The sequence below is a fragment of the Carettochelys insculpta genome, chromosome 22 (assembly GCF_033958435.1).
Source record: "Carettochelys insculpta isolate YL-2023 chromosome 22, ASM3395843v1, whole genome shotgun sequence".
NCBI lineage: Eukaryota > Metazoa > Chordata > Testudines > Carettochelyidae > Carettochelys > Carettochelys insculpta.
In genome coordinates, this window is record NC_134158.1 from 12203090 (window position 1) to 12220350 (window position 17261).

The 17261-nt window shown below is 65.4% G+C and overlaps 1 protein-coding gene across 2 annotated transcripts; it reads right to left on the reverse strand.

Moving 5' to 3' along the window:
• NAA10 (N-alpha-acetyltransferase 10, NatA catalytic subunit) lies at positions 1-4554 on the reverse strand. 2 transcript variants are annotated; one of them, XM_075016514.1, is made up of 8 exons: positions 4479-4554; positions 4240-4338; positions 4077-4135; positions 3550-3595; positions 3179-3294; positions 2417-2461; positions 2257-2341; positions 1-214 (listed from the first exon to the last, which is right to left on the reverse strand). In XM_075016514.1, the coding sequence occupies exons 1-8, from the start codon at positions 4497-4499 to the stop codon at positions 35-37; spliced, it is 651 nt and encodes a 216-aa protein (XP_074872615.1). In that variant the 5' UTR covers positions 4500-4554; the 3' UTR covers positions 1-34. The 2 variants fall into 2 exon arrangements, with proteins under 2 accessions (XP_074872615.1, XP_074872616.1); XM_075016515.1 differs by lacking the exon at positions 4240-4338 and having other exon boundaries at positions 4479-4540.
• Positions 4555-17261: the final 12707 nt, after the last annotated feature.

Sequence of the window (17261 nt, forward strand, 5' to 3'; positions counted from 1 at the left end):
TTCAGCAGGACCCTTTATTGCACAGGTGCAGGCTCTAGGAGGCTGAGTCGGAGGCCTCAGAGCTCTCCTTCACATCGGTGCTCTCCGTGGCCTCGCTCACATCCTTGCTCTCCTCAGGGTCCCCTGCACAGCACTCGCCCCCAGGGTTGGCCTTGGGTTCCAGCAGGCCCAGCGCTTGCCGGCTCCGCTCCTTCAGCTCCAGCTGCCGCCTCAGCTGTGGGACAGATAAAACCAGGCTGTAGGCGAGGGGCACCAGCACAAAGATAGGGGATGCATTGAGAAACATGGGCAGAGGGGGGCTGCAGTGAAGGTTTTCCCTTATTTTGTACATCAGCCTATGAGAGCCAGTGCTGCATGATTATGCTGTGTGCCTCAGTTTCCCTTCACACAGCACTGCTGTGGTAAGAATCGGGGTGTTACTTTCCTAGGAGGGGACTGGCACCAGGCACTTCCTGGCCTAGTCCATAGGGGAAGGGGGATGGGATGAGCATGGGGATCGCAGGGTGCAGAGCACAGGCACCACCAGAACCTGCCTTGCTCCACACAGCATTGCAACATCCCAATGCTCTGGGGAGCTGGTGGCAGAAGTGGGATGCACTGCACCGCATGGATGGTGCAGACAGAAGCAGGGGGCTGCAAGCTCTTGAGGTGAGATTCCAGGACGCAAAGGAGCTGGCAGCTCACCCTGTGATGGAGTGGGGAGAGTGCATGTGTGAGTCAGGCTGGATGTCTGAGGCTAGCAGCAGCTCCCAGTGGCTAAGGGTGACCCTGGGGCTACAACTGGCAGGTAACACCTCTGCCTGAACAAAGAGGAGGGAGGAGCTGAGCTGAGTTTTGAATCGGGGGGCAGCAGTTAGGAAGCTGGGGAAAGAGGAGCTGGAAGGCAGCCAGCCTGAGGAAGGGGAAAGCTACACCCCAGAGGGGCACCCCTCGGGGTCTTCTCCCCAGGACGGGTTGGAAGGACTGTCTCTGGCTGCTGTGCTGTCGCTTCTGTGAGAAACTGGCATCTGTTGCCTAATAAACCTTCTGTTGTACCTGTTGAGTGAGAGTCACTCCTGCCAACGGACGGGGTGCAGTGCAGGGGGACCCCTGAACCCCATCACACACCCCAAGAAGCTGAGACCTCTGGGACTGGCCCAGCCCCCCCATCAGCTGTACCCCATTGCAGGTCTCTGGGAACACAGCCCAGGTCCTGCAGCCCCCCGGGCTCTCCTGCAGTGCCAGCCCCCAGGAAGGCTGGGCTGGGTTTTTCTGTGGCACTGTGCCATCCAATGCCATCACTGTGCCAGGCCCTGGCAAGCTGCCACCCCCAGGGACCTGCCAACAGGCTGCAGATGCCAGGCTGACCCCTGCATTGGTCCCCAGACACTGTACGAGTGCCTGCGAAGATGAGTGTCTCTGCCTGCGCTGATGGTACCTGTGGCTTTAGCCAAAAGTGTGTCAGTGCCAAGGGGCTGGTAGATGTGCCCTACTTAAACCCCAACGTGGGCAGCAGCTGCTTAAAGCCAGAGCCAGCTAAAGTGGAGGCCATCAGAGACTGGCCAGTGCCCCAAACCTAGCAGCAGGTCCAGGCCTTCCCTGGGATGGCAGGCTACTTCCAGAGGTGTGCGCCCCCCATTAGCTCCACCACAGACCCCCTCACGGAGCTGTGTGACAAAGGGAAGCCAGACAAGGTGGCCTGGACCTCCCAGGGCCTTCTTCAGTGCACAGAGCAGGGCCCCCATGTTAGGAAGCCCAGACTCTGACCCACCTTCCCTGTTGCTGACTGGTGCCAACAGGTTGCAGCAGAGGAGATGGGCTTCGCAGCCACAGGGATGGAGTGCCTGACCCTGGCTGCAGGCACCGAACTCTCACTGGGGCATGGGGGTAGGGGGCTATGGATTGGGGGTTGCCAGAGCCGGGTGGGTCAGTGGCTGCTCCCAATAAATGGGGCCAATGCAGAGCTCCTGAGCTTTCCTAGGACTAGGCTGTGTGCTCCCTTTTCCCTGGGTGTCACTAGTGTCAAGATGGTGGAAATCAGAGTGACAGGAATCTGGGGGGGCTGCCCAGCTGCAAGCACACACAAGGGCCAATGCCCTGTGCACCTTGAGTCCTGAGGCTCATGGGTGGGGAGCACCAGAAGGTACCAACAGAGGTGGAGGGTTACAGGTTGGGGGACCAGAACAGCCAGGAAGGTCAGGGTTGGGGGGGGCCAGGCAACAAGGAACTCGGACTGGGGCCATGGAACAGAGGGATGGGGGGCTGCTCCCTCTGTACCTCCTCTGCCATCTGGGTCAAGTCCCGTTTCATGGCATAGGCATCCTCTCCATCCGCGTAGTACTTGGGCTCCACCTCACTGATCCTGGAGGCAGGAGCAGGTTAACTGGGAGGCGGATCCTGGCACGCCTGGCCCCGCCCCCCACCTGCCCACACTCACTGGAAGTTGAGGGTGTTTGAGTAGAGGTGAAGAGCGGCTCGGTTGCTGCAGGAGAAGAAAGGGGGGGTCAGAAAACGGGGCATAGGCACCACGCAGCTGGGCCCCTGGGAGAGCCGGGGCAGTGGTGCAGGGGGAGGGGCAGGTGCTAGATGAGGCCTGGGGGGGTGTGGAGCTGGGTGGGGGCACTTGCTCAGCTGCAGCTGGGGTAGCCAGTGTCAGCAGACAGGAGACCCTGGAGTTGGGGGGGAAGGGCAGGGTCCCAGGGGAAGGGGAACGGGAGGGATCGTGGGGGGGCAAGGTCCCAGGGCCAGGGGCGGGGATTGCGTGGGCAGGGGGCAGGGTCCCAGAGTTGGGCAGGATCAGGGGCAGGGTACTGGGGCTGGGGGGGATGAGGGGCTGGGTCCTGGGGCCGGGGTGGGGATTGCGTGGGGGGGACAGGGTCCCAGAGCTGGGCAGGATCAGGGGCAGGGTCCTGGGGCCGGGGTGGGGATTGCGTGGGGGGGACAGGGTCCCAGAGCTGGGCAGGATCAGGGGCAGGGTCCTGGGGCCGGGGTGGGGATTGCATGGGGGGGGGGCAGGGTCCCAGGGCCGGGGGGGCAGGGTCAGGGTCCTGGGGCCGAGGGGAGATTGTGGGGGGGGCCGGGTCCTGGGGCCGGGGTGGGGATTGCATGGCGGGGGCAGGGTCCCAGGGCCGGGCAGGATCAGGGGCCGGGTCCTGGGGCCAGGGGGAGATTGCATGGGGGGGGCAGGGTCAGACTTTACCTCTTGCGGACGTGCAGGGAGACGTACTTGGCATTGAAGTTCTCAATCATGGCGCGGGACGCCTGGTCCATCAGCTTCTGCGCCAGCCCCAGGCGACGGTGGGAGCGTTTCACAGCCTGGGGGCACCAGGGGTTAGGGATGCCCCCCCTCCCCCTCCGGCCCAAACACCAACCCCCCAGCCAGCCAAGGGCCCAATACCCACCCCAACCTTGGCTTCCTTAGGCCCAGCTGTCCTCCCCCAGCCCAGCCCAGCCCCATGCCTCCCGATTCCCTCAGCTCTCCCCACGACACTTCCAGACACCCCTCCCCTCCAGCCCCCCTTATTGCCTTTCCCACGATCCAGGTCCTCCCCCTGTCCCCGCCCCACGCACCAGGGACGTGATGTGTCCGTGGGGCAGGTCGTCTGGGTCCTCCTCCCTAGGGTGATGGGAGAGGGTCAGCCGGAAGCCAGCCCCACAGGCAGACATGGGGCTCCAATGAAAGGAGCTGGAGAACAGTAAAGGGGCAGAGGGGTGCAGGGGCAGGCCGGCGGGAGGTCCAGCACCGGGGTGGGGGGGTGGGGGGGGGCAGCGCCGGGGGGGGGTGGGGGGCCCAGCGCCGGGGGGGGGTGGGGGGGGGCAGGCGGGGGGCCCGGCGCCGGGGGGGGTGTGGGGGGCAGGCGGGGGGGCCCAGCGCCGGGGTGGGGGGTGGGGGGGGGGCAGGCCGGCGGGAGGTCCAGCACCGGGGTGGGGGGTGGGGGGGGGGCAGCGCCGGGGGGGGTGGGGGGCCCAGCGCCGGAGGGGGTGGGGGGGGGGCAGGCGGGGGGCCCGGCGCCGGGGGGGTGTGGGGGGCAGGCGGGGGGGGCCCAGCGCCGGGGGGGGGCAGGCCGGGGAGCGTCCCCCCGCCCACTCGGACTCACATCTTGGCCAGCACGTAGCCCACGATCTTGCCGTTCTCATCCTCGGCGATGTAGGAGAGCTGCGGGGAGACGAGCCGGTGGGACCGGGGCTCCGCGGGGAGCCCGGATTCCCCCCAGGACTCCGCGAGCCACGCAGAGCGGCCCCCCAGGGGACCCCGCGCACCTGCGGCCAGGACAGCCCGTGGTAGAAGTAGTATTTCATCTGGTAGTTCTCGGGCAGGCAGAGCAGGTTGCAGTGCTGCATGTTCGTCAGGTCCTCGGGCTGCGGGCGGCCGGGCGGGGGAGTCAGCGGGGGCCCATCGCGGCTCCCCGCCCCCTCGGACCCCCCGCGCCGCCTCCGACCCCCCCGCGCCGCGCCGCGCCGCGCCCCGCCCCCTCGGACCCCCGCCCCGCCCCGCCCACCCGCGCGTTGCGGATGTTCATGGCTCCGGCTCCAGCGCCTCCGCGCGCGTCCCAACTCGGGAGCGGATACCGGCGACTCCGGCCAATCCCTGGGCCCGGCGATGTCACGTAGCCATGTGAAGCCAATCGAGAGACGATCGGTGTCACGTCCCGCCCATGCATACTCTGCTCAGCCAATCCACAGAGGCTATCCGGCCTCCCGGTCTGAGCACCGCCAATCATCCGGCAGGAGGTGGGCTATGTCCCACCCCCCGCACCGGGACCGTGAAGCCTATGGTCCCGCCTGTCCTCCTTCGCTGCCCAATCAAACTCAAAGATGAGCTCAAAGCCCCACGCCACTCACTAAGTATATCCAATCAGCGCTCAGGGACGGGCTGGTTCCGCCCCATCCATTCTCAGCCAGTCGTCGGTCACGATACCCTTTCGTGCCCACCTCCTTAACCCGGTGCAGCCAATCAATTAACAAAAGGGTCCGACCCTGTCCCCAGCCTCTGTAGCCAATCGGATACTCTAGGTAGGCTCTAATCCCGCCTTCCCATGGAACACATGAATCCCAGCCACGGCCCTTGGCTTCGATTACGCCCCCTCTTAGAACAGCCAATGAAAGAGCGTGACGGCAAAGTACAGTCATTGAGCGACGTGGGCGCGATGCCCAATTAACCAATAACAGAACAGGGGCGGTGCGAGTGACGTTTCCACCAGCCACTCATCATCCAGTAGGCCGGCACCGCCCTTGAAATCCCGCCTATTTGCGTTAGCGGCCAATCGGAAACCGGATAGCCTGGAGTGACATTGTCTCGGGCCAATGCCAGCAGAGCATGGGCTATGAGCTTCTCTGGGCCGTGCCCTGAGCTCGGACTCCTGGGTTCTCTCTGGCTGTCTGTGGGAGGGGGCTCCTGGCCTGGCCTCATGAGCTGCCCCACCCCCACCCCCACCCCTCGGGCCCAGCGCTTGCCCGGATTCTGCACCCAGCAAGGGGCGCGGCGGGGTCGGGGGAGGCGCGTGTGTGCGCGTCAGGGGCTCCCGGCACGAGCGGTCCCGGGGCACTGGGGAGCACGTGCCGTGCTGGGACCGACCCGCTCCGTCCGCGGCACGAGCGGGGCCGGGGGGGTGGGTGGGGAGCGGGCCGGGGCCGGGGCTGGGCCGCTGGGGGGCGCGGCCCGTTGCCAGCACTAGGTCCCGAACGGGAAAACCGGGTCGGGTCAGACCGGGGAGCGGCTCTGCTGCGCTCCGGGCCCGGCTTTACCCGGCTCGTGTTGGCCGCCAGCCTGAAGAGCTGCACCAGCCCCTGAGTCTGCGGCGCGTTCGGCAGCACCGTCTCCTGGGAGCTCGGCCATCTGCGCCCCGGGCACCACAGCGCCCCCGGGGTGGGGTTCAGGGGTGCCCGGGCTCTGCCCCTGGCCGCAGGCGGGAGCGACTCTCACCCCTCAGGAGAACAGCGGGTTCATTAGCCGACAGGACACAGCGTCGTACGGAGGGGTCAGCGCAGCCGGCAGAGACAGCCAGTCCCATCCATGTGGGGAGAGGAGGCCCCGAGGGGCCCCCGGAGCCGGGGCCTTGTCCCTCCTTTGTCTCTCTCTCTCCCAGCCCAGACTCACTGCTTCCCACTCCCAGTTCCAGTTCAAACCCCTGAGGCTCCACCTCCCCCTTTGTTTCCAGTACAGAGGTGTTACCTGGGCGCCAGGTTACCCCCAGCAGGAGCCCCCACCCTCTGTGAGACACTTGGGCGCACGCGCGCACGCACACACACACACAGGTATCCGCCACTCCAGCACATCTCTCCCCCCTTCCAGACCGAACTGAGGGGAGTCACTCAGCTGCTGACCTGGGGAAGTTTGGGGCCCTTCCCGCATGATCGGGCATCAGCTGAACCCTCGGTGCTCCCCTTGATGTGCACCAGCTCCATGTCATAATCCTGCAGGGGAGGCTCCTCAGGAGGTTGGTCTTGGCCCCTCTCGTAATGCTGCCGGGCAAGTCCTGTTGGTTCCCTGCTTTGGTCTCTGGTCCATCAGCCATGTTCTCGACTCAGGCAGGCAGAGCCTATACAGGTGCTGCCACACCAACAGATCAAACAGTTCTTCTCTGGTCTGGGCCCTGCCCTGTCTGCCCACCAGGCCATGCAGCTGCTCCAGCACGTTTGGAATTCAGTTACAGTCCAGTAAAGGAAGGTACAAATGCTTCCCCCCTTGGCATTTGGCCAGACCACCAAAATGGCTGTGTGCCTCCGTTTCCCCTTCCATATCACACAATAGCTGTGTCTACACGTGCACGCTACTTCAAAGTAGTGGCACTAACTTCGAAATAGCGCCTGTCACGGCTACACGTGTTGGGCACTATTTCGATGTTAACATCGACGTTAGGCGGCGAGACGTCAAAGCCGCTAACCCCATGAGGGGATGGGAATAGCGCCCTACTTGGGCACGTGTAGACGATCCGCGTCCCGCAACTTTGAAATTGTGGGGTCCTCCATGGCAGCCATCAGCTGAGGGGTTGAGAGACGCTCTCTCTCCAGCCCCTGCGGGGCTCTATGGTCACCGTGTGCAGCAGCCCTTAGCCCAGGGCTTCTGGCTGCTGCTGCTGCAGCTGGGGATCCATGCTGCATGCACAGGGTCTGCAACCAGTTGTCGGCTCTGTGGATCTTGTGTTGTTTAGTGCAACTGTGTCTGGGAGGGGCCCTTTAAGGGAGCGGCTTGCTGTTGAGTCCGCCCTGTGACCCTGTCTGCAGCTGTGCCTGGCACCCTTATTTCAATGTGTGCTACTTGGCATGTAGACGTTCCCTCACAGCGCCTATTTCGATGTGGTGCTGCGCAACATTGATGTTGAACGTCGACGTTGCCAGCCCTGGAGGACATGTAGACGTTATTCATCGAAATAGCCTATTTCGATGTCGCTACATCCAAATAAGCTACTTCGATGTAGGCTTCATGTGTAGACATAGCTAATAGGTTTGGAATGTCCCTCCTCATATGAGAGGTTGCAAGACTAGTTACAGGGAACAACGGTGACATTTCAGAATTACAAGCACCTTCAACACACAATTCATGCTTCTATGTCAATGGGATCATGTCACACAGCTCTTTCCAAACATTCAGCACATGGTACAATCCTGCAGCTTTTGGTAGCAGCACCCAGTGGGTACAGCAGTCAGTGTGAGTAACAGAACAAACCCATTGCACCTGTACATTTATGTTGCTCTTTGGTAAACCACAACCTTTGTATAACCTCCTGGAGAAACTGGTGTTTTGGGGCTAAATGGCTGAGGCCTTTCCTTTGCAAAAACCAAGTTCTAATCTTCCCTTTGTCCCCTGGGGTGGAAATCTGATCTCTCTGGCTGTGCCCTCCCTGCTAACAAGAGCTGGGCCATTGATGATCTCAGGGAGACGCCCCCGCCCAGCCAGCCTGGAAATTTGCAATCCAAACTGCTTTCTGAGAGCTGTTTTGTGAGTCCCAGACGCAGAATCCACATGAAGGAATCCCTGTTTATCCCTTACTGGCCCACCAGGCCCACAGCTCCTTTGTCCTTCCACCCCCAACTGCTGCCTCCCCAAGGAATCAGAAGTGGAGTCCAGTGTGAGAACATAAGTGTTTCTAGCACCTGGAGATGGGAATTGCTGAGGCTCTCCTGCATCCTACAGAGACTGACTGTGCAGCTGTTTCACTTGGTTCTCACAGGGCTGCTCACACTCCCTGAGAGTGTTCACTTTACTTGCACCGACTTCCAGTTCCTGAGACCCCTTTACCCGGCCTGCTTTGGACCCTTGCAGAGCACAGCCAGTGGCTTCACACTCAGGCAGGTTCTGGCCATCAGGGGCTGAAACAAACTTCTCCCCAGGCAAGGGGCTGCTCTGGCGCTCACAGACAAGCACCTTTCCTGTTCACTCTCCTTCACCTCACTCCCATTTTCCACAGTCCCCATAGATGGGTCAGGAAAAGTTTCAGGGAAATTCTCCTTCTCAAGAGCTCCCCCAGACAACAACTCACCCCTGTCTGGCTCCACAGAGCACTGCTCCCTTGAGCTGCAACCAGCTCCTGGGTTTCACCTTCAGCCAGGATCACTTCTGGCCCATCAGGCAGATTCCCACATAATCCCCCTCCAGGCAGACAGCCAGTACCACCAGACAGAAGGTTAGGGTCCCTTTCCTCCCCTCTGCTACCAGCCTCTTTATCTTCATCAGGCAGCGTAACTCCATTGCCCATCTGTTCTTCCTGTGCCCTGGCTGGAGGATGACTCTGGTAGGACAGAGTCCTCTCATCCCTCCCAGTAACACCTCAGCATCAGGCAAAGAACAAGCACCAGAATCGTCTGGTCTCTGGGATTCCCTGATGATACTAACTGGATCAGACCGAGTTAAAGCATCATCCCCCCTGAGAGACACAGAGGTAGGCCCACTTCCCATCTGGGCTTCAGCTGCCCTCAGATCCAGCTCTGGGATCTTGGCCCCATCTCGAAACGCCCCCCCCCCCCCCCCCCCCCCCCCAGCCCCGGCTCACACAAAGGAGTCACTTCCCCGGAAGCAGAAGCACCTTTCTTGCACCAAGGACCAGTGTCCTTATCAGGGACACCACTGCCCATCCCAGAGCCATTCCCTCTGCTCCAGCCCCCATGGCTGGGTTCAGAGTCACACCTGGAATGGTCTTTCCCGGTTCCCTCTCCAGCCCCGCAGGCTGGGGAATCCTCCTCAGACAATGGATGAGTTTCCTCGCTGGCACCTTTTCCAAACGCAGGCTCTGCTCTCTCCCCAGGCTGCTGCTGCTGTTCAACACAGACAGACAATGGGAGACACTCTCTCCTTTGTCCCAGCCCCCCGACTTGTCTCCACACACACACAGAAGGTGAGGCAGCTTCTCTCACAGACAACTTGCCATTCCCAGGCGACAAGCTGCTTTCCTGCCCAGACACACCGGCACCTTCCTCGGCCCAAGCCTGGAAAACTCTTCGCAGGGCTGTCTTGGCCACTAGTAGATGATGGGTTGGAATTGCTCCTTCCCTCCTTGAGCTGTGGTAGGCCACTTGGTTCAGCGCTCCAGGCAGTCCAGGGTTCCCTGCCCTGATCTGGGCTCACCGTTCCCTGCCTGATCTGGGCTCACCCTTGCAGGCATTTCCTTAACCCTCAGCTCTGCCACTGCACATCCACGCTGCCTTGTCCAGCTCCTTTAATCTCAATTCGGTTTCCAGGTGCTGCCTGCTTCACAGCGGAGTTGCTCAGCGTGGCTGCAGGCTCACAGGCTGATGCCCTCTGCACCCCACGAGTCCTAGAAGAATCCTTCAGTGTGCCAGGCTCCTTGTGGGTCACAAGCTCCCCAGGGTTGGGCCATAGGCCCCTCTGCCCTCTGGGACCGACTCCAACAGACTCCCAGAGGAACCCGTTCTTCTGTGTGACACCCACTTTCAAGAGCCACGACCACACTATCTTGGGACGAACTCATTCAGCGTCCGCCTCCTCGGGGGTCACTCATTCCCAGGGGTTTGGGCCCTCGGCCCCTCCACCTTCTGGGGCCAACTCCAACGAGTAACCCCCCTCGGGGTGTGACACCCCCTCTCCAGGACCACTACCACAGTTGCTCAGGTTCGGTCACAGGCTCTTCCGCGTTGGGGAACTGCACCTCACTGCCCGTCAGCACACCTGGGTCTCGCTGGCCCCCCTTCTTCCTCCTGCGCCCCCGTCACTTACTGCTGGATGCTCCATCCTCAGCGCGCAGAACATCCACTGATCACACCAGTGTGATGGGGTTCAGGGTCCCCCAAGCTCTGCACCCGGCCGCAGGCAGAAGTGACTCTCACTCAGCAGAACAGCGGGTGTTATTAGCCGACAGGGACACAACGTCGAACAGAGGGGTCAGTGCAGCTGGCAGAGACAGCCAGTCCCATCCATGTGGGGAGAGGAGGCCCCGAGGGCCCCCAGAGCCGGGACCTGGCCCCCTCCTTTGTCTCTCTCTCTCCCAGCCCAGACTAACTGCTTCCCACTCCCAGTGCCAATTCACACCCCTCAGGCGCCACCTCCCCCTCTGTCTGCAGTACAAAGGTGTTACCTGGGTGCCAGGTTACCCCAGCAGGAGCCCCAGACCCTTTGTGAGCCCCCACGTGTCCCCCACTCCAGCACAGCTTGGGCCTGCCAAGGGGGCAGGGCCTGGCCTAGATGAACTCCCGAGGGCCCTTCCAGTTCTCGGCGATGTGTCACTCCCTTAGATTTATGGAGGTTGTCGGGCGTGGAGGGTGAGGGGGCAGCTGTGAGGCAGTGCTGGAGTGTGACGTGACTGCCCCAGCGCCACCTCCTGCACTGTCACTAACCAGTGAGCCAAGGTGCAACAGTGCAGCCGTTGTGATGCACGAGCACAGGTCAATGTGCAACACAACAAAATGCACCAGTTCCGTGCAAAGCACCGTGGCGCAGTGCATGGCAGCAGTGGACCACAACTCAGCAATGCGCAGCACAACTCAACTGTGCAAGCAGCACAGCAGTGCAATGTAAACCAGGCAGCCGTGCAGCGCACCACTGCCACCTGGAACTGCAGGGGCACATGCCAGTGTCACACAAGCAAGTGAGGGCTGTGAGTGTGGCAATGCAGAGGCACACGGCCGTGCACCAGACAGCGCTGTGGTACTGCGGGGCAGGAGGGCAGGCCGGCACTCTGCAGAAAGGCTGACGCCCAGGCAGAATGCGCCCCACACGCTAGTGCTGCTCCCCACGCAGGGTACCACAAGCGGTCCTGGGGCACCTCTGCACTAATAGGGACTTTGGAGCAGGCACGCTCATGGGCCAGGCCGGCTTCGTCAGAGGCACGCGTGGCAGGCAGGGGTGTTTAAAGAGGGGTCCCGTCAAAGGGCAGGGCTGGGGCTGACAGGGTCTGTTCAGTCGGGGGGAAAAGGCCCAGGAGCAGCACTAGGTACCAAAAGGAAAACCCGGCTCGGCTCACCCAGGGGGACATGGCCCAATGGGCAGACTCTAATGGGGAGCTGGGAACACCCCGGGCAGAGGAGCTGCTTTGGCAGGGGGCAGCCAGGCCCAGTCGCTGCTTAATCCTTGGCTAATGGAGTCGCATTTGCAAATAAATTGCAGCTCAGAGATCTGTCTCTCCAGGTGATGTCTGAAATGTCTTTGGTTCAGGCCCCTCACCCTTAGCTCTGCTACTGAGAGTCCAGGGGAGCGACGTGTCCCCCGCCGGCTTGTGTAGCCCACCGTGCCCAAGGGCTGATTTACGGCCATGTATTCTGTTACGCAGAGACTGTCCAGTCTGGCCAATGTAAACTGCAGTGGAGGCACCGCTGGCACAGGGCGCCAGGTGTTATCTCAGCGGCTGGGCCGGGGGGCACCGCTGGCACAGGGCGCCGGGTGTTATCTCAGCGGCTGGGCCGGGGGCACCGCTGCCACAGGGCGTCGGGTGTTATCTCAGCGGCTGTGCCGGGGGGCACCGCTGGCACAGGGCGCCGGGTGTTATCTCAGCGGCTAGTGCGGGGGCACCGCTGACACAGGGCGCCGGGTGTTATCTCAGCGGCTGTGCGGGGGCACCGCTGGCACAGGGCGCCGGGTGTTATCTCAGCGGCTGGGCCGGGGGGCACCGCTGGCACAGGGCGCGCGGTGTTATCTCAGCGGCTGGGCCGGGGGCACCGCTGGCACAGGGCGCCGGGTGTTATCTCAGCGGCTGGGCCGGGGGCACCGCTGGCACAGGGCGCCGGGTGTTATCTCGGCGGCTGGGCCGGGGGCACCGCTGGCACAGGGCGCCGGGGTGTTATCTCGGGGATGGGCCGGGGGGGCACCGCTGGCACAGGGCGCCGGGTGTTATCTCAGCGGCTGGGCCGGGGGCACCGCTGGCACAGGGCGCCGGGTGTTATCTCAGCGGCTGTGCGCGGGCCACTGCTGACACAGGGCGCCGGGTGTTATCTCAGCGCGCTGGGCCGGGGGCACCGCTGGCACAGGGCGCCGGGTGTTATCTCAGCGGCTGGGGCCGGGGGGCACCGCTGGCACAGGGCGCCGGGTGTTATCTCGGCGGCTGGGCCGGGGGCCACCGCTGGCACAGGGCGCCGGGTGTTATCTTGGCGGCTGTGCAGGGGGCACCGCTGGCACAGGGCGCCGGGTGATATCTCGGCGGCTGGGCCGGGGGGCACCGCTGGCACAGGGCGCCGGGTGTTATCTCAGCGGCTGGGCCGGGGGCACCGCTGGCACAGGGCGCCGGGTGTTATCTCGGCGGCTGGGCCGGGGGCACCGCTGGCACAGGGCGCCGGGTGTTATCTCGGCGGCTGGGCCGGGGGGCACCGCTGGCACAGGGCGCCGGGTGTTATCTCAGCGGCTGTGCTGGGGCACCGCTGGCACAGGGCGCCGGGTGTTATCTCAGCGGCTGGGCCGGGGGCACCGCTGGCACAGGGCTCCAGGTGTTATCTCAGCGGCTGGGCCGGGGGCACCGCTGGCACAGGGCGCCGGGTGTTATCTCAGCAACTTGGCAGGGGGCACTGCTGGCACAGGGCGCCGGGTGTTATCTCAGCGGCTGTGCTGGGGCACTGCTGGCACAGGGCGCCGGGTGTTATCTCGGCGGCTGGGCCGGGGGCACCGCTGGCACAGGGCGCCGGGTGTTATCTCAGCGGCTGGGCCGGGGCACCGCTGGCACAGGGCGCCGGGTGTTATCTCAGCGGCTGGGCCGGGGCACCGCTGGCACAGGGCGCCGGGTGTTATCTCGGGGATGGGCCGGGGGCACCGCTGGCACAGGGCGCCGGGTGTTATCTCAGCGGCTGGGCCGGGGGCACCGCTGGCACAGGGCGCCGGGTGTTATCTCAGCGGCTGTGTGGGGGCACTGCTGACACAGGGCGCCGGGTGTTATCTCAGCGGCTGGGCCGGGGGCACCGCTGGCACAGGGCGCCGGGTGTTATCTCAGCGGCTGGGCCGGGGGCACCGCTGGCACAGGGCGCCGGGTGTTATCTCGGCGGCTGGGCCGGGGGCACCGCTGGCACAGGGCGCCGGGTGTTATCTTGGCGGCTGTGCAGGGGCACCGCTGGCACAGGGCGCCGGGTGATATCTCGGCGGCTGGGCCGGGGGCACCGCTGGCACAGGGCGCCGGGTGTTATCTCAGCGGCTGGGCCGGGGGCACCGCTGGCACAGGGCGCCGGGTGTTATCTCGGCGGCTGGGCCGGGGGCACCGCTGGCACAGGGCGCCGGGTGTTATCTCGGCGGCTGGGCCGGGGGCACCGCTGGCACAGGGCGCCGGGTGTTATCTCAGCGGCTGTGCTGGGGCACCGCTGGCACAGGGCGCCGGGTGTTATCTCAGCGGCTGGGCCGGGGGCACCGCTGGCACAGGGCTCCAGGTGTTATCTCAGCGGCTGGGCCGGGGGCACCGCTGGCACAGGGCGCCGGGTGTTATCTCAGCAACTTGGCAGGGGGCACTGCTGGCACAGGGCGCCGGGTGTTATCTCAGCGGCTGTGCTGGGGCACTGCTGGCACAGGGCGCCGGGTGTTATCTCGGCGGCTGGGCCGGGGGCACCGCTGGCACACGGCGCCGGGTGTTATCTCAGCGGCTGGGCCGGGGCACCGCTCGCACAGGGCGCCGGGTGTTATCTCAGCGCCTGTGCTGGGGCACCGCTGGCACAGGGCTCCGGGTGTTATCTCAGCGGCTGGGCTGGGGGCACTGCTGGCACAGGGCGCCGGGTGTTATCTCGGCGGCTGGGCCGCGGGCACCGCTGGCACAGGGCGCCGGGTGTTATCTCGGGGATGGGCCGGGGGCACCGCTGGCACAGGGCGCCGGGTGTTATCTCGGCGGCTGGGCCGGGGGCACCGCTGGCACAGGGCGCCGGGTGTTATCTCGGCGGCTGGGCCGGGGGCACCGCTGGCACAGGGCGCCGGGTGTTATCTCAGCGCCTGTGCTGGGGCACCGCTGGCACAGGGCTCCGGGTGTTATCTCAGCGGCTGGGCCGGGGCACCGCTGGCACAGGGCGCCGGGTGTTATCTCAGCGCCTGTGCTGGGGCACCGCTGGCACAGGGCTCCGGGTGTTATCTCAGCGGCTGGGCTGGGGGCACTGCTGGCACAGGGCGCCGGGTGTTATCTCGGCGGCTGGGCCGCGGGCACCGCTGGCACAGGGCGCCGGGTGTTATCTCGGGGATGGGCCGGGGGCACCGCTGGCACAGGGCGCCGGGTGTTATCTCGGCGGCTGGGCCGGGGGCACCGCTGGCACAGGGCGCCGGGTGTTATCTCGGCGGCTGGGCCGGGGGCACCGCTGGCACAGGGCGCCGGGTGTTATCTCAGCGCCTGTGCTGGGGCACCGCTGGCACAGGGCTCCGGGTGTTATCTCAGCGGCTGGGCTGGGGGCACTGCTGGCACAGGGCGCCGGGTGTTATCTCAGCGGCTGGGCCGGGGGCACCGCTGGCACAGGGCGCCGGGTGTTATCTCAGCGGCTGGGCCAGGGGCACTGCTGGCACAGGGCCCCGGGTGTTATCTCAGCGTCTGGGCCGGGGGCACCGCTGGCACAGGGCGCCGGGTGTTATCTCAGCGGCTGTGCTGGGGCACTGCTGGCACAGGGCGTAGGGTGTTATCTCAGCGGCTGTGCTGGGGCACTGCTGGCACAGGGCGCCGGGTGTTATCTCGGCGGCTGTGCTGGGGCACTGCTGGCACAGGGCACCGGGTGTTATCTCAGCGGCTGGGCCGGGGCACTGCTGGCACAGGGCACCGGGTGTTATCTCAGCGGCTGGGCCGGGGGCACTGCTGGCACAGGGCGCCGGGTGTTATCTCAGCGGCTGGGCCGGGGGCACTGCTGGCACAGGGCGCCGGGTGTTATCTCAGCGGCTGGGCCGGGGGCACCGCTGGCACAGGACGTAGAGTGTTATCTCAGCGGCTGGGCCGGGGGCACCGCTGGCACAGGGCGCCGGGTGTTATCTCAGCGGCTGTGCTGGGGCACTGCTGGCACAGGGCGCCGGGTGTTATCTCAGCGGCTGGGCCGGGGGCACTTCTGGCACAGGGCGCCGGGTGTTATCTCGGCGGCTGTGCTGGGGCACTGCTGGCACAGGGCGCCGGGTGTTATCTCAGCGGCTGGGCCGGGGGCACTGCTGGTACAGGGCGCCGGGTGTTATCTGAGCGGCTGTGCTGGGGCACTGGTGGCACAGGGCGTAGGGTGTTATCTCAGCGGCTGTGCTGGGGCACAGCTGGCACAGGGCGCCGGGTGTTATCTCAGCGGTTGGGCCGGGGGCACCGCTGGCACAGGGCGCCGGGTGTTATCTCAGCGGCTGGGCCGGGGGCACCGCTGGCACAGGGCACCGGGTGTTATCTCAGCGGCTGGGCCGGGGGCACTGCTGGTACAGGGCGCCGGGTGTTATCTGAGCGGCTGTGCTGGGGCACTGCTGGCACAGGGCGTAGGGTGTTATCTCAGCGGCTGTGCTGGGGCACTGCTGGCACAGGGCTCCGGGTGTTATCTCAGCGGCTGTTCTGGGGCACTGCTGGCACAGGGCTCCGGGTGTTATCTCAGCGGCTGGGCCGGGGGCACCGCTGGCACAGGGCGCCGGGTGTTATCTGAGCGGCTGGGCCGGGGGCACTGCTGGCACAGGGCGCCGGGTGTTATCTCAGCGGCTGGGCCGGGGGCACTGCTGGCACAGGGCGCCGGGTGTTATCTCGGCGGCTGGGCCGGGGGCACCGCTGGCACAGGGCGCCGGGTGTTATCTCAGCGGCTGTGCTGGTGCACTGCTGGCACAGGGCGCCGGGTGTTATCTCAGCGGCTGGGCCGGGGGCGTTGCTGGCACAGGGCGCCGGGTGTTATCTGAGCGGCTGTGCTGGGGCACTGCTGGCACAGGGCGCCGGGTGTTATCTCAGCGGCTGGGCCGGGGGCACTGCTGGCACAGGGCGCCGGGTGTTATCTCAGCGGCTGGGCCGGGGGCACTGCTGGCACAGGGCGCCGGGTGTCATCTCAGCGGCTGGGCCGGGGGCACTGCTGGCACAGAGCGCCGGGTGTTATCTCAGCGGCTGGGCCGGGGGCACTGCTGGCACAGGGCGCCGGGTGTTATCTCAGCGGCTGTGCTGGGGCACTGCTGGTACAGGGCGCCGGGTGTTATCTGAGCGGCTGTGCTGGGGCACTGCTGGCACAGGGCGTAGGGTGTTATCTCAGCGGCTGGGCCGGGGGCCCTGCTGGCACAGGGTGCTGTGTGTTATCTCAGCGGCTGTGCTGGGGCACTGCTGGCACAGGGCGCCGGGTGTTATCTCAGCGGCTGGGCCGGGGGCACTGCTGGCACAGGGCGCCGGGTGTTATCTCAGCGGCTGTGCCGGGGGCACTGCTGGCACACGGCACCGGGTGTTATCTCAGCGGCTGGGCCGGGGGCACCGCTGGCACAGGGCGCCGGGTGTTATCTCAGCGGCTGGGCCGGGGGCACCGCTGGCACAGGGCGTAGGGTGTTATCTCAGCGGCTGTGCTGGGGCACTGCTGGCACAGGGCGTAGGGTGTTATGTCAGCGGCTGTGCTGGGGCACTGCTGGCACAGGGCGCCGGGTGTTATCTCACCGGCTGTGCTGGGCCACTGCTGGCACAGGGCGCCGGGTGTTATCTCAGCGGCTGGGCCGGGGGCACCGCTGGCACAGGGCGTAGAGTGTTATCTCAGCGGCTGGGCCGGGGGCACCGCTGGCACAGGGCGCCGGGTGTTATCTCAGCGGCTGTGCTGGTGCACTGCTGGCACAGGGCGCAGGGTTTTATCTCAGCGGCTGGGCCGGGGGCACTGCTGGCACAGGGCGCCGGGTGTTATCTCAGCGGCTGTGCTGGGGCACTGCTGGCACAGTGCGCCGGGTGTTATCTCAGCGGCTGGGCCGGGGGCACCGCTGGCACAGG

Excerpts from the sequence above, each read along its gene's own strand:
- NAA10 (XM_075016514.1), bottom strand. The coding sequence starts at position 4,499 with ATGAACATCCGCAACGCGCGG. Across the intron at positions 2,462-3,178 it reads TCCCTGCACGTCCGCAAGAG|CAACCGAGCCGCTCTTCACC; the intron begins GTAAAGTCTGAC and ends CTTCTCCTGCAG. Across the intron at positions 2,342-2,416 it reads TCAAACACCCTCAACTTCCA|GATCAGTGAGGTGGAGCCCA; the intron begins GTGAGTGTGGGC and ends TCCTGCCTCCAG.